General features: G+C 42.4%; 1 protein-coding gene across 3 annotated transcripts in view; it reads left to right on the forward strand.

Annotated features, from left to right (window-relative positions):
• Nucleotides 1–14,497, forward strand: part of NR1D2 (nuclear receptor subfamily 1 group D member 2) — a 31,300-nt gene that overhangs the window by 8,672 nt on the left and 8,131 nt on the right. Inside the window, exons 2-7 of one of the 3 annotated variants that reach the window (XM_019508759.1) lie at nt 1,602–1,711; nt 3,840–4,100; nt 6,753–6,841; nt 7,587–7,731; nt 11,110–11,744; nt 12,718–12,903. In XM_019508759.1, the coding sequence (XP_019364304.1) occupies nt 1,666–1,711; nt 3,840–4,100; nt 6,753–6,841; nt 7,587–7,731; nt 11,110–11,744; nt 12,718–12,903 (1,362 nt within the window). In that variant the 5' untranslated portion in view covers nt 1,602–1,665. Of the gene's footprint in view, nt 1–1,581; nt 1,712–3,839; nt 4,101–6,357; nt 6,483–6,752; nt 6,842–7,586; nt 7,732–11,109; nt 11,745–12,717; nt 12,904–14,497 lie in introns of those variants that run through there. The other 2 variants (XM_019508760.1, XM_019508762.1) reach the window with 2 other exon arrangements.

The following is a 14,497-nucleotide window of genomic DNA, read 5'->3' on the forward strand; positions in this document are numbered from 1 at the left end:
GGGGGGGGCTGCGGCGTCCCGGCCCCGCCCCCGCGCTGCCCTTCTGCCTGGCGCTGCGGTGCGGGGGAGAGCCGAGCGCTCCGCTGGGGGCGGGGTTAGAACTGTAGCCAGCGTTCCAAAGGGGCGCGGTTCCGGTTTCCGCAGAGGTGAGCGCGGGGCCGTGCTGCAGTGCAGCAGGGCTCAGCCTTTCTCCGGGCTGCTGCGGCTGCCACCTCTCTGCAGCATGGAAGGGGGTGAAAGCGGCTGGAAGAGAGAATGGGGCCAGCTGTGATGGTGATGCCTGTTACTCCCCAATTTGAACAGTTGATATTTTCTCTGGTGTCTTAAAGATGCCAACCGCTGCATGTGACTGATCATGAGGACTTGTGGCAGCTGCGTTTGATTGTTGCATTGTGGCCTGGCGGTCAGGGGCGCATACATGTGCCGAAAACACGCGGATCACTTTGTAGTCCCCTCACGTGTATGGACTTTTGCAGCAGCAGGGATCTTAAGTTGAGACAGGGAGGTAGACACACCCTCAGTGATGCCTCAGCTGACGTAAGCAGTGCAACGTGTCAGCTGGTTGGACACCCAGGGGGTTTTTAATGTGTTACATAACAGGATGTTGAGCATTGCCGGGAGTGTGGGAATTAGAATGGTTTCATCCTTTATCCAAGCAGTGTGGAAGTTGCAGGGAGTTTTGCTTGAGTAGAGAACGGCTTCTCTTAGGAAAGTGACTTTATATAAAGATGCGCTGTCCCTCTCTCTCCTCTCACGCGTGCAGCAAATGTAAGTGAAATGGCTCTAATAAAACAGAGGTTGTCTAGTTAGCTCACTCTCCCATTCCAGGATGTTTGAAGCACAGTTGCATTCAGTGAGGATGGAGGGATTTGCATTGCCTGTAGTTGCTTGGAACATACTCTGGCTGGAAATCTAGAAACTATGTGAGGAAGAATTTAGAATTTAAAAATTTGCTAGTTTGGGTGTTTTTGAAGAATTTCTCTTGCTTGCTTTGTTGTTGCATTAAACTGTGTGGTGGTGATCATTAACATTTAGAAAATTGTGCAGGAGAAACAGCCCTTAACATTTTTTTCATTGATTAAAGCTCTGTTTGGCATAAAAAGTTTTACAAATGAAGAGAGTGGAAATGAAATGGGAAGGGACAATTATAGAAGAAAATAATATGAATCCTTGTAACAGTGAGTTTAAAATGGATTAAAAAGTAACCAAACAGCATCCCTCCAGCAGGCACTATTAAAACTGTGCCCTCAAAGTCACTGTTGAAATTAAATAGTCAGGAAGTCTCTAGTATGTTACATAATTTCCTTCTGAATACATATGTCCATATACAGTGGTGAATATAGGGTACCAACTTCCTTTCATATTTCTTTTATCTAGTTGATTAAAACAAGTGTCTGGAACCAGTTCCATATCATATCCTCAACAATTCTGTTCAACATGAATAACATCGATTTGCTTTCTGTCTGTTAGCAAATCCTATGTTAAGAAATGCCAGCTTCACATGTACTATGTATTTAATGAAATGCAAAGAAATAAGAGTCCTGACCAAGGGACTCCTAGGGAGCTTAAGAGTCTCCTAAGGTACTTTTTTTTATTAATAGATCTCATAGTAATGTGACAAGTGTCCAAGACATTTTCAGAGTGCAGCAGTATTCAGGATAACAAATGGGACTGCTCCTTTTCAAAAGTGAGGGGGAAGGTAAAATTAAAGGTAACTTTCTGTATAAACATTCTTAAATTGGTTCCTGTCTTTCATATCACAGTCAGGGAAGGAAGTGCATCTCAGGTTTCTCTGTCCTTTGGAATAGAGAGAGTCTCTTTTCCAACTGGAGAAATACTACTGGGTATATTTGTTTAGTGTTCCTTATTGCTGTTATATGGCATGTGTCCAATTTGGGATTTCACTTCCCTCTGTTGGAGCCCAGGTAGAACAGAGTGTTTTTTCCTTTACAAGCTTAGTGCTGTTGTTAATCAGATGCTGCAGCGGTATTCATGGTACCAGGGGAAATACTTGGTCTGCCCTGGCAAATGCACAGCCCTGTGCCCCTAGTGGTTAGTACAAGGTTGATGATTAAGAATTATGTAATACTTTAGTGCAGTGCCTTTTTTTTTTTTTTGCTAGATTTTGGTGCACAACTCCTATTATGAAAACATGACTTGTATATTCAGCAGAGCTCCTTCACATAAATTTAACACATTCTGGATGGTTATGAATCCTGGCTGGATTTTGGTGGTTACTAAAAACTGTATAGGAATGCACACTGTACAGGCTTAGGAAAAATGATCCTCGTAAGGTCCCTGTTCATTCACATAACGTTTTTCTTGATAAATTTTGCTGGTTAGGCAGTGGGAAGTAAAAAGCTACAGTGTCAATGAGAGATTTAAATTTGAATGTACTGTAATGTCTTTAATACCATTATTAAAAAGCAAAATCTAAACATCAGTGCTTTGTAACTGTAAACAATCCTCTTAATGTTTAACATCTTAAAATGTTAGAAGTTAGTATCTGTTTGACTTTCATGGAGAGTAATGCTAGTACAGTATTGGTTTTGGAATTATGTAATGCCATAGCAGGACAGAATGGCATCTGTCACTCTCAAATAAGCTATAATTAATGTAAAGTAGCATGACCCAGGAACAGCTTTACCCACTTAATCTGTCAAGCAAGTATTCCACAGACAAAATCATTAAAAAAAATATTGTCACTTGTCAGTTTTGAAACTTCTTTGATTTATAGCATATGTATTAGTTTAGTCTAGGAAGTAATTAAGTCATATGTGCAGAGACCTTCCACAAGAAGCAAAACAATAACAGAGAAGAAGAGAAGGAATTAAATATACATTTTAAATTCAGGTTGGCTTTTTATAGTGAACTCTTACATGTACTGATTTTTTTTAATGTATTTATTTTATTTTTTTAATCAATATCCAATAGCAAATGTCTTGTAATGGCTCTTAAAATATTAGATCCTAGAGATAATAGGTGGAGTCTCAAAAAAAAAAAAATGTAAACTTTTAACAGTTCTTTGGTTATGGCCCCCAAGGGGTCATTTCTTCAGCATACGATGTAGAAAAGGAAGCCCTTTAAAAATAGAAAAGCTACTTGTGTGTTTGGAAGAATACAAGAAGTTGCTTCACCAAACGAATCTCAAGAGCTTAAGACCATGAACAAGCTCTCTCACACAAGCAAAACCACTGAGCTTTGTAAATAGCTCCCCTGACAAGCCACATATAGTCATATTTAAAAACATGACGTGCATTATTAATATCACAAATGGTCCTTACTAGAAAAAAGTAGGGTAGGAATCACTTCCTTCTCTTCTGTTTCCACCCCACCTCATCTTTCTCCATTGCCAGACGCACCTCTGACATTCTCCGTATCTCAGGGTCATAACCTGACCCTTTGCCTTTCCTCTCTAACACTAATGCAGATGATTTCCACTTTTGTCTCTAACATCGCAGCTTGCTTCTTTGTCTAGCATGCATGTTAACTCTCAAGTCTGTTTTGAAGCACTGCTGCTGAGTCTGATCATGTTACAGCCCCCCTTCAGTCCCTTCACTGAGTCTCTGTCATCCACCCTGTCAGATGTAAGCTTCTTAGTTCTGCATGTGGTTTTCCCCTCTTCTTGCTCCCCTTTATCTAATCTCATTTCTGTTTTGGAGGTCACTGTGAGGGCAGGAGTAGATTGGACCACAGAAGCAGAGGTCAGGTTTAAAGCTAATAGAGAGGAATGACTGGAGGAGGGAGGCACATGTGCGAACTCATGAGGTGCTGGGTCAGGTTCCTAGGTCAGCTGTGTACATGTGTGTCACTGTGTTCTGTTCTTTTTCTTCCTCCAGGTGGTGTGATAGCTTACATCAGCTCTTCCAGCTCAGCATCTAGTCCAGCCTCTTGTCACAGCGAGAGTTCAGACAGTGGTTTCCAGTCATCCTCTTCGCCTGTACCATCTTCACCAAACAGTTCCTCCTCTGAGAGCAGCTGTAACAGCAGGAGCAGCGAGAGCTCCGACAGCTCGCCAAAGAACGATCGACTAGATGATGCCATTAAAACAAACCAGTCTAATGTTGCTGGATTGACCAAGGGCCGCAGTAGTGTCACAAGTACGTTTAGTAGTAACCTGCATTCTACCATCCGTCCCACCTCACCCCCACCATGCAAGCACATGGATACTGTCGTACTCTGCTGACTCAAACTGACAGCTGGTTTCATTTAGCCTAAGGGCAACTTGTGCATGTTCTAGATATTACCATTCACTTCTAATCCTAGCAATTGGGAAATGATGCAAGTGTTCCAAGCTGTGCCCCTTTCGCTGAAACAGCCCATTCTTATTCCTTACTGATATGAATACAGCAGTTCAGCACCCTAGCCACGACCCAGGAGCCCATGGTGCTATGTGTCGTATGAAAACAGGACCAGGAGGCAATCCATGAGCCTGGTTTAGCTTTGCACAGAAAAAAAATAGTTCAAAATGTGACCTTTTTTAATTGGGACCTGTAGGGGGTGTCAGGTAGCTTACTCCTAGCAGTTTAAAAAAAGTGGTCATCACCTTTTAGCGTGTAAGGCTTGCTCAAAGAAACATCTTTTATTTGCTGAAATTCTCATCTGAGCAAAGAAAATATATGTAACCAGAGAGCAATGACATCCTGGGCAGAGATGCAGAGAGTGGAGGGACATGGGCTGCCGAGTACCAGAGAGCCGGTGGGATTTTACCTGACCTGGAGACCAAAAAACCCTGGTGGCTACGGCTGCTGTACAGGCTCCCTGGGGGGCTATTCTAGCCCCTGCTCAAAATTAGCACCCAGGCTGATGCCCCTGCCTCCCACCCCTAGCTACTGCATACAACAGAAGAATTGCCATGCAGTTGCAAGAATGGCGACCACATAGTTGCAACTGCTTTTATATTCTAAACTGTTGTAAAGTTTTAAAAGCAGTTCCCCTTCAGCTATGTGTTTTCAAAGGTATCTGCTCACTTTGCTTCTGTTCTGTGACTTTCTTTGGCAACTGGAAAAGTTCAGCAGTAAAGAAAAAGTTTTGAAGCAGTTTTTAAAATCTGAAGGAGACCTCCAATTTTTTCAGGAAAACGTTTAACCCTGAATAACAAATATTTAAGTTGTATGGATGACCGACTATTTCAACAAAGGCATTATTTGAAAGCAGCTTTTAAATTTCTTTCTGAGGCAAAATTATGTTTGAAAGTTACAGGATTCCTTTGGAAAACAACCTTTTATTTTATGATTTGGAGGCACTATGAAGCCAGCACTTAAGTCTGATCATGTTACTTTAAAAATCCTTCCACTTCATTTTAAAAAAATAATTCCCATCTCCTGGATCTTTGCAAGAACCATTCCCTCTTCTGTTGTTTTCAGTGGTTTGGCACACACTGAAATGCTCAATGGGATTACTCATACATTGAAATCTAGTCACATGCATATGTGTTTGGGAGATCAAGGCATGAGAACTCCGGAGTAAAACTGACTCTATAAAGAAAATTGACATGTGGGAGTTTTTAAATGCTTAGTAAAGCTGTGCAGAATATGGAGATTTCCTTCACAGAGGAGCTTGAGATTTTTGACATGTCTTTTCTTCCACATCAGAACAAAACCTGAAATTCAATGGAACTGCATTCTCTGAGGGAAAACCGTTTCATTGAAGCATTCCTGACCACCTGTGTCACTCAGCCTCTGTTGAGCTCGGCTTTCCCACTAGTCACTGTTAAAATGCATACATAAAATACAAAAATAGCACAAAATATTTTCATTCATTTTGCTGAAATAAAACATTCAAAATATAATCGGAGGATAAACAGTGATAAGCAAATTGGACTTGCATAATTATTTCACCTTTTATAATGTATAGCCCTAGTCTACAATTACACTCAAATGGGTGAGCACTATGGCTACTGATGGACATGGGAAAAAAATCCCTTTACCAAAAGAAGCAGCATATTAGTTGGACCTGGCTCCGCAGCGTCTGTATAGATCAGGCACTTCAGCAGGGCTTGTTGGCACTTTTGCCTAACAGCTGATTGAATCAGGTGTTAGATAAAAACCCCAAATTGCCTGCTGAAGTGCCTGATCTATACAGATGTAGGGTGCGCCAGGTCAAATTTATGTGATGTCTGTTCTGGGCATGTGCTGGGCTCGGTGCAGGTGCGTGACAAGTTTAAAGTAAAGCACTGAGGGTTTTGGGGATTTTTTTGTGTGTGTAAGCAGCCTATACGAACGCACAGATCCACCCATATAGATTCAGTTAAAGGGTGGGACCTAAGTTTGTGTTAATAAATAACTAAAGTAAATGATTTCTTTGCAATGCGTGGTTTTTAAGTTAACAGTGTCCTTTAATTTTTCTGTTTTTAAGAAAATATCTTTATTCTCAGTTGGGGAAACTGCAACATTTATATTGTCTTCCTTGTCCTGAAGACAGATTGAACCCAAACTTTGGTGACCTAGTTTCCTAAATGATCCTTTTAGCATTTCATAAATGTAAGCAGACTTTATTTTTTCTACTATTGAATACAATGTTGACTGTAAGCCCAGTGTATATGTGTTCTCTCCACTGTATCCAGTGACATTTCATGCAGTAATAACTGATGAACAGTGCAGGGTTTTCCTGTACTCTTTGTTTTGTCCCCTTTGTTTTATGAATGTTGAACTTACTCACTGAATGGTTTTTTAAAAATAAAAAGGGAATATGTTTTTACAGGGGGAAGTTGTCATTGGTTTCTCATGCTCCTTCCTCTGTTCTGTTTCTAGAATTCAATGGCATGGTCCTTCTGTGTAAAGTCTGTGGAGACGTTGCTTCAGGATTCCATTATGGGGTTCATGCTTGTGAGGGCTGTAAGGTGAGTCATAACACTCTCCTTTCTGCCGTAGAAATATTAGTTTTTGGATCACTCGCTGCTTAATAACTGGTATTGTGCAGGAACTGAACATTCAGTGACATTGAACAGGTAGCTATTCTAACCTAATAAGGGCTGATCTTAAACATTTGAAGATATGCACAAACTTCTTTTAAAAGTTGATGCTTGGATAGGTGTAGTCCTTTTCCATGGAAACACCTAAACTGCATGCCTCCACATTTACAGAAGAATAAAAGCACTCTTTTATACAGCATCCCCAAGGATGTAAAGGAAGTTATTACATGTAAAAGAGTCAGGTTTGGCATGGGAAAGTTGTTTAGATGCAGTGCAAGAGAATGGCCTAGTAGCTAAAATATACAGCTGCGAGTCAGGAGGTCTGCATTCAGTTTCCAGAAATCTGTGCAACCTTTGGCAAGTCACTTAACCCCTCATTTTCTCTGTTGTAAAATGATTTTAGTGTTGAATGTGGGGAAACTTTTGGAATGTATTATAATTATAAATACTAACTGTTGCATTATACATGCATACATATAATTATACTTCTTTGTACATGCAGAACAGCCAGCGGGGAAAAAACAATCATGAGAAGTTGTAAAAGTACTGCTAGTGACATATACGGCAGATGATTCTGAAAGGGGTATATGAGTCCGTATATACATTATGCATATCTGCTAACAGATGGATTTGACATCTATAGTAAGAGGTTCTTTTTCGTGTTTGTTTTCAGGGCTTTTTCAGAAGAAGTATTCAGCAAAATATCCAATATAAGAAATGCTTGAAGAATAACAACTGCTCTATAATGAGAATGAATAGGAACAGATGCCAGCAGTGCCGCTTCAAAAAATGTCTGTCTGTTGGAATGTCAAGAGATGGTATGGTCCTATGTTGAATAATGACATTCTTAAAATCAATGATACTGCTTTTGTTGCTCAGCTCAAAAGTGAATGAGAAAGCTTATATAGAGACAGGTTGTTGTACCCTGACAGTGATGCTGTCTCTTGCATTTGGATCATTTTATCTCACTGTATGATTCTCCTACATTTTTACCAGCTCCATATGGGTGGTAATATTAGCCAAGAAGGATCCTTCCCTTTTCTAGACATCAGTGGATATTTTCCTATTTCAAAGAAAGGGTTCTGTGAGCAAATACCTATACTGCTGCAGATTCAGGAAAGTAACACCTGCCTCTGTCATGTCAGACTCAGGCCTGGTGTATGATTCTTGACTTGAAGGTCCATGCTACTTTCATGCTGTCATCAACATGGTCTACACCAGTAGTTCTCAACCTTTTTCATACTGAAACGCATTTGCCAAGATGGATGGCTTGTCCTGACCTGCATCCCCTGGCCCTGCTGGTGCCTATCACTCCCAATCTGCGGTCCCCTGCCCCTCCAGCCTTGCCAGAGGGGGCCCCCAGATGCCTCTGTTTCACTCAAGCCAAAGCATGAGCAGTGAATGTGGGTCCCTCTGTGTATGGGTTCTGGCCCCGTCCCGCCACCTCTTTCCCCCACTGAAGGGCCAAGTGCCTTCTCCCCTTGCTCCCCCTGTCCCAGGTCTGTGCCTGGCCACCGTCCTCAGCACCAGTAGGTAGGTGCACGCATGCGCACACCGTCGCAGCTCTCATAGCCATCCCTTGGACTTCCATCCCCCTATTTACCTGCAGCTGGGCCTTCTCCCATGACCCGGCCTCTCTCTGTGCTGGCCACAAGCATCTTCCTGCACAGAGTTGCATGCACCCACTGCTTGCAGTCATCCCAGGCAGCTGCTTGCAGGCTGGAATGCTGCCAGCCCACAAAGGGAAGCCCATGCTTTCACGAGGTTTTCTGGGGACCTGCTTGCAACCCTCTCAAATATTTTTGCGACCCACTTTTTGTGTTGTGACCCACCAGTTGAAAAATGCTGGTCTACACAGCTTGCCTGAGATTTATGATGGGACCAAGTTCTGCTTTTCAAAGTCTCCATGGAACTGAGGGTGTCTGCACTGATATTTAGGGTCAAGTGCATGGGTTTACAGTATTGATGGGTTGTCGCTCAGATACCAACCTGACAGCTTGTCTTGACTAATCCTCAAGTGCGTCATGGAGCTGCAGTTGTGATTACACCATAGATCCCAAACTGCTCCATCAAAGGCATTAGTAATGGACTCACCTGGGACACCTACAGATAAAATCTGCATGCCCACTTAAAACAATTAGCTAGCTTACCTGTGCTTTTCTCAAAAGTGTGCCCTACTCCAGGGGAAAAGCTGCACTCTCCAGCTCCATCTAGATATTGCAGTGATGCACACCAATGTTCCAGACTGTACCCATAGTCAATGTGTAGCCTTACTTGTCTGTTCCTAGAGCTAGGTTGCTTCACTGTAAAGACCATCAACACGTGAAGCATAATGTATTACCAGTTGGGCAGCGTACCTCTCTCATTGCAGTTACAGTTTAATTTACCAGAGTTGTCTTCGGTCTGCCATTAACTGTGCTGACATCTGAAATTGTGCTGTATGAAACCACTCTTCTCTGCTTGCCAAGCATTATGTGCTAAACTTAGCTGCCAGATCAAGTGACAAGTTTGGAGGAATGGTGTGTTTTTCCAACCTTTGGCCTAATGCAGTTGTTATTCCCTTCCAGTGTCCTAAGAGAATGCTGCTTGCCACTTACCTGCACTGAGAGTCATGCTGACATATGCTCAAAGTAGAGTGGTTTCATATCTGTACAGTAACTGGTTCTTTGAGCTTTTGTTGTGAGATGGGTCCCACAACCTGCCATTCCTTCATGGGCTACTAGCTGTGAGGGGAAAGAGGGAGACTCATGGCTGCTTAGGAGTTTGAGAAGGCCTCATGTAGAGTCTCATTGGGTGCAGCTATTCAAAAAATTAAGCTCATCTTTGCAAGGCATACATGCCTAACCCTGGGCTGTGTCCCAACTGAAATATGTCAGAGACTCAGTTTTACTATAGGGAAGGTAATTTGTGTGCGCGCCAGTGATGCCTCTTTGGATTACAGTAGCATAGCTAAAATGCTAATGGGGTGGGAGCCCTTGGTGTCCTGTGTATGGAATATGTGTGTTAGATTTTCTTTTTAAACAGAAGGAAATACTGCCCAGTGAAGCTCTTGCAGAAGGTCTTTTAATAAGGGCCGTTAGTGCATAGTATTTTTATTGTAATCAACTTGGCTAAATGTGTAGAGCTTAAGGAAGAGGTTTTTGGCATAGGAAACAAGCAGAGTTGAATAGCTTTCATGAACGATCAGTTAAGTCTTTATTTACACCACTGAAAATCTCACCCTGGCCACATTTTTTTAATAAAGTGATGAAAATGTATTTTGTTTGGCTTCATTTTTCCTTCAGAACATCAATCTTGCATTAACAATAAACCTTGCTGTAACATTCATTTCAGAGGTGTAGAGATGGGGGTGGAATTAGAACGGTTCCTTTGAATAAAGTTCTTGGTTATCGCCAGGGATCCTGGTTTTTTCTGATTTAAAAAAACCCCAATTTTCAGTTAAAAAAACAAATCACAAATCCACATTTTTTGTGAGTTAAATGAAACGCCACTAATATGTAGACATATATAGTGGTGTTTAATTTTAATCATGGAACAATGTGAATTTAGGGTTACTTTTTTAACTGAAAATTGGGGATTGTTTTTAAATCTGAGAAAACCAGGATCCCTGGCTATCACTCTATTTGATGAAATTCAGTCCTCATGGGCTAGTCTGTGCACAGAGTTGCACCTGATTAATCTAGTTAAGCTTCTTTATTTAATATAGACTCCTGGACAAACACACTTCGGCTGCCTTAAAACTGGCTATCTCTGTTTAGCTTGCCCCTGTAAACATAAAATAATCTGATATATATTCAGTGTGAATCGGTTTGCAGCCCCTGATGCACTGATTGAACTACAGTGGGTTTTAATTGCATCTTTGCTTAAGCCAGTGCAACTCTGTGCATATTCTGTGCCCAAGTTTGGAAAACTAAGAAAAAGGCAATGCAAACAATCTTAGCATACTTTTTAGTTGCTTTTGTTGTTTACCTATAAATAGCCACATATAACAAGATGGCTTTGGACCCAGTTCTGATTTCATACTGGCTTTATTTTAGGGAAATTCGAGGGAAGTGACTTCTGACACATTTAAATGAAATGAGGATTAGCGCCCACTTTTCTTTTAGTAGTAGTCCATTGAACTTGGTATCATACCATTGAACTTGGTATGATTGTGTAGCACTAAAAGTGCTGTTGTTTTTTTTCTTCTTCATTAGCTGTTAGATTTGGCCGCATTCCTAAACGTGAAAAACAGAGAATGCTGATTGAAATGCAAAGTGCCATGAAGACCATGATGAACAGCCAATTCAGTGGCCACTTGTCAAATGAAGCATTATCAGAACATCAAGAGCAAGCCCCTGAAGAGCTCGCATCCAAACCCCAACAAGAGCAGGAGAACATCAAAAGTCCTTCTCCTCCACCTCCACCACCTCCTCCTCCTCCCTCCGACATTGCCAAGGAAGAAGTGATTGGTATGGTGACCCGAGCCCACAAAGATACCTTCATGTACAACCAGGAACAGTCACAAAACCCAGTTGAGGCCATGCAGCCACACAATGGGGAGAGAATTCCAAAGAACACTGAACAGTATAGTTTGAATAGCAACCGTTGTAGCAGCGGGCTTAATGGCATCCATTGTACCGAAAGTGAGCACTATCTCAGTGGACAGTACAAAGGGAGAAACGTAATGCATTATCCAAATGGGCACACCATTTGTTTGACAAATGGCCACTGTATGAACTTTACCAACAGTTATACTCAAAGAATATGTGATAGGATTCCAGAAGATGGGTTTTCTCCAAATGAGAACATGAATGGTTACTCATGCAACACTGGCGGGAGAATGCATCTGGTATAGTGATGTCAATTATTCTTGCTCACCTTGACTTAAGTGAAGGGTTCAATTGTATTCCTCTGCTTTCATTTTAATGAATTGTTAATATAGATGGGCCAAAATGTACGTGTTTAGTCAGCGAGGTTGAACATGGGTCATTTTGGGTTATAGCTGGGACTTCGAGAGGAACAGTGTAGTGACAGAGAATTACCAAAGAGAGAGTAATGCTTTAAGTTGTGTGTGGGAACAGATGTTGGCTTTTTTCTAGCAATATTTTTGGCTGCTGAATAACCTATTTTCAGCCAAAACCTACAAAAGATATGAATGGACATAGGCTATTTGGCAGCCAGAAGTATCAAAGGCTTCTTTAATAAAACTCACTTTTCCAACTTATTGTTTATTTGAAATCCAGTAAATTAATCAAACCCTTCTTTAAGGGAGAACTTTTAAAAGTTTATGAAGTTAGTGTGTCTGGCTTAAAATACAACTGTAAAAAGGTAAGCAAAGAAAGTTTTGGTCTAAAATCACAGTACTGAGTTTTCCCACTTGTTAGCTTTTCCATCTGTAAAATGGGACTCGCACTTCCTTGCCCTGCAAGGACCTCCTGAAACAAAATACATTTATGATCGTAAAATGCTTATGTACGGCAATGGTGGAGACGATACGAGTACCTACAATAAAAATTTAGAAGTTAAATTAGAGTAAAAGAGATTGGAGGGGGGCACTTAACTATGGATCCCCTGCATGGTACAGTCTTTCGTCATATGAATTACCGGAGCTGACAATGTTAACAATTTTTTAAAGCACAGTAGTTAGTTAGTGGACCTGCATAAAAGCCCCTCTTGTTTAACCAATTAGTTAATGGAGGAACACACATTTTATCTGTTACGTTATTAGTGTGATGCTTTTCTAAAGTCAGAGAGAGTCTCTTTCAAACGTTTGGTAAAACTTTTGAAATAGATTAAAGATTTTGTGTGTGTGGAAATCCTAGGTTTGTCCAATGAGCAAGACTCCCTATGTGGATCCAACTAAGTCTGGCCATGAAGTTTGGGAAGAATTTTCCATGAGCTTTACTCCTGCAGTGAAAGAAGTTGTGGAGTTTGCAAAGCGTATCCCGGGGTTCCGAGATCTTTCGCAGCATGACCAGGTCAGCCTTCTAAAGGCTGGAACCTTTGAGGTGAGAATTGTAGTCAGTGCCTTGTGAACTTCCTTCAAGCTTCTTATCTTGACTTGGGAAGCTGTGCAACGGTCTTGTCCATTATAGAGATGAGCATGTCTGGATCTAGCATTGGACTTCTCCACACATGATGACAGAGGAGTGCCATATTGCTGTCTTACAGAAAAGGGCTAAACCTTCAGCTGGCATAAATTGGCATGGCACTAACTGGCATCAGTGGAGCTATGCCAAATTATAACAGCGGAGAGCCTTGTTGGTAAGTTCTGGGAGTGAACTTCTGCCAAGTCCAGGAGTGTTCATGGTTTTGTTCTGCCTCAGCCAGTTGATCAACCAGAAATACAGCCCACAACACTCCTCCTTAAGTCTCAAGGCTTAGGAAATCATCCTTGTTGCGGTTTTTATAACAAGTTACTTGGCCTAGAGAGGAGCAAGGGTAGTAGGGAGGGACTGTCTGCGGCAATAGCTTTGCTTTTGAGATCTAATCTGAATTGGTAGCCCTGCAGAAGAGCTCTACACCTGGCCTCTCTGCTTCCTAAGGGCACTTTTCTGCAGGGATGCCAGCCTGTGTCAGAGTGCTTCCATCCCTACCAGGTGTCGTCCCAGTAGTAACTATATGGTATAATAGTCACAGAAGTCTTAGTTGTTTCAGATAGTCAACAGTGGAGTTGCTAAGCTATAAATACTGTGTAGTGCCCACATTATGGCTGTTATTTGGATCCTTATAGAAGGTCCTTTGCCCTACTCAATATAATTATATTTTACCTTCTAATTACCTTGTTTATGGTCACTACTGAAGTATTGAGTGTAATTGGTAACTTTAAACTGGTGCACAAATCCACAATACTTGATATTGTATTATGATTTGTATCTTTCTACCTTGTGTGCCTGTGTATAGAGGTGCCTAATACATCGGTCCCATATCGTATCAGCACCGATATAAGGAAAATTGACATTATCAGCAGTCAGGTTTTTTTGGCTGATATGGCCGATAATGTTGCCGATAAATGCCCTAGCATGCATGCAGCCTCAGTGCAGCACACAGGCAGACAGGAGCATAGCCCTGCAGCATGGAGAATAGCGTCTGGCTGGTAAAGCATCTGGCCAGCACTGCACAGCTGTGGCAGGGTGGAGCTGTGAGCAGTTCATCTGGGAGCGAAGTGACTCCTGCTGCTGCATGCACCCCAGAGGGACATGGATGTGTGCCCCCAAATCTAAGCACAGGGCGAGGGTGGGCTGCTGCTGTGGGCTGAAGGCTCTTCCTGGTGTAGGGGCTGGGCTGGGCCTGCACTCGGGGCGGGTTGTGGCAGCACTGGGAGGGGGGCTATGGGGAAGGGCTGCAGCTGCCCCAAGTGCAGCCCAGCCCCTCCCCCCCATTGGGAGGAGCCCAGTGCTGTCCCCACCTGCAGCAGCACCCCACCTTTGCCCTGTACACAGACCTAGCACACATCTCCCCTTCCCTCCCCCACGTACCCTCCCGGGTTGCATGCAGCTGTGGGAGCCGCTTCTGTGCCCCCAGATGAGTCATGGCTCTGTCCTGAGCCCACCTCCAGCTGGGCAGTGCCTGCCCCAGCCCCACTCCCTCCCTCGCCACAGG

This window comes from Gavialis gangeticus, unplaced genomic scaffold, assembly GCF_001723915.1.
Source record: "Gavialis gangeticus isolate Ggan-Ray unplaced genomic scaffold, GavGan_comp1, whole genome shotgun sequence".
Classification (NCBI taxonomy): domain Eukaryota; kingdom Metazoa; phylum Chordata; order Crocodylia; family Gavialidae; genus Gavialis; species Gavialis gangeticus.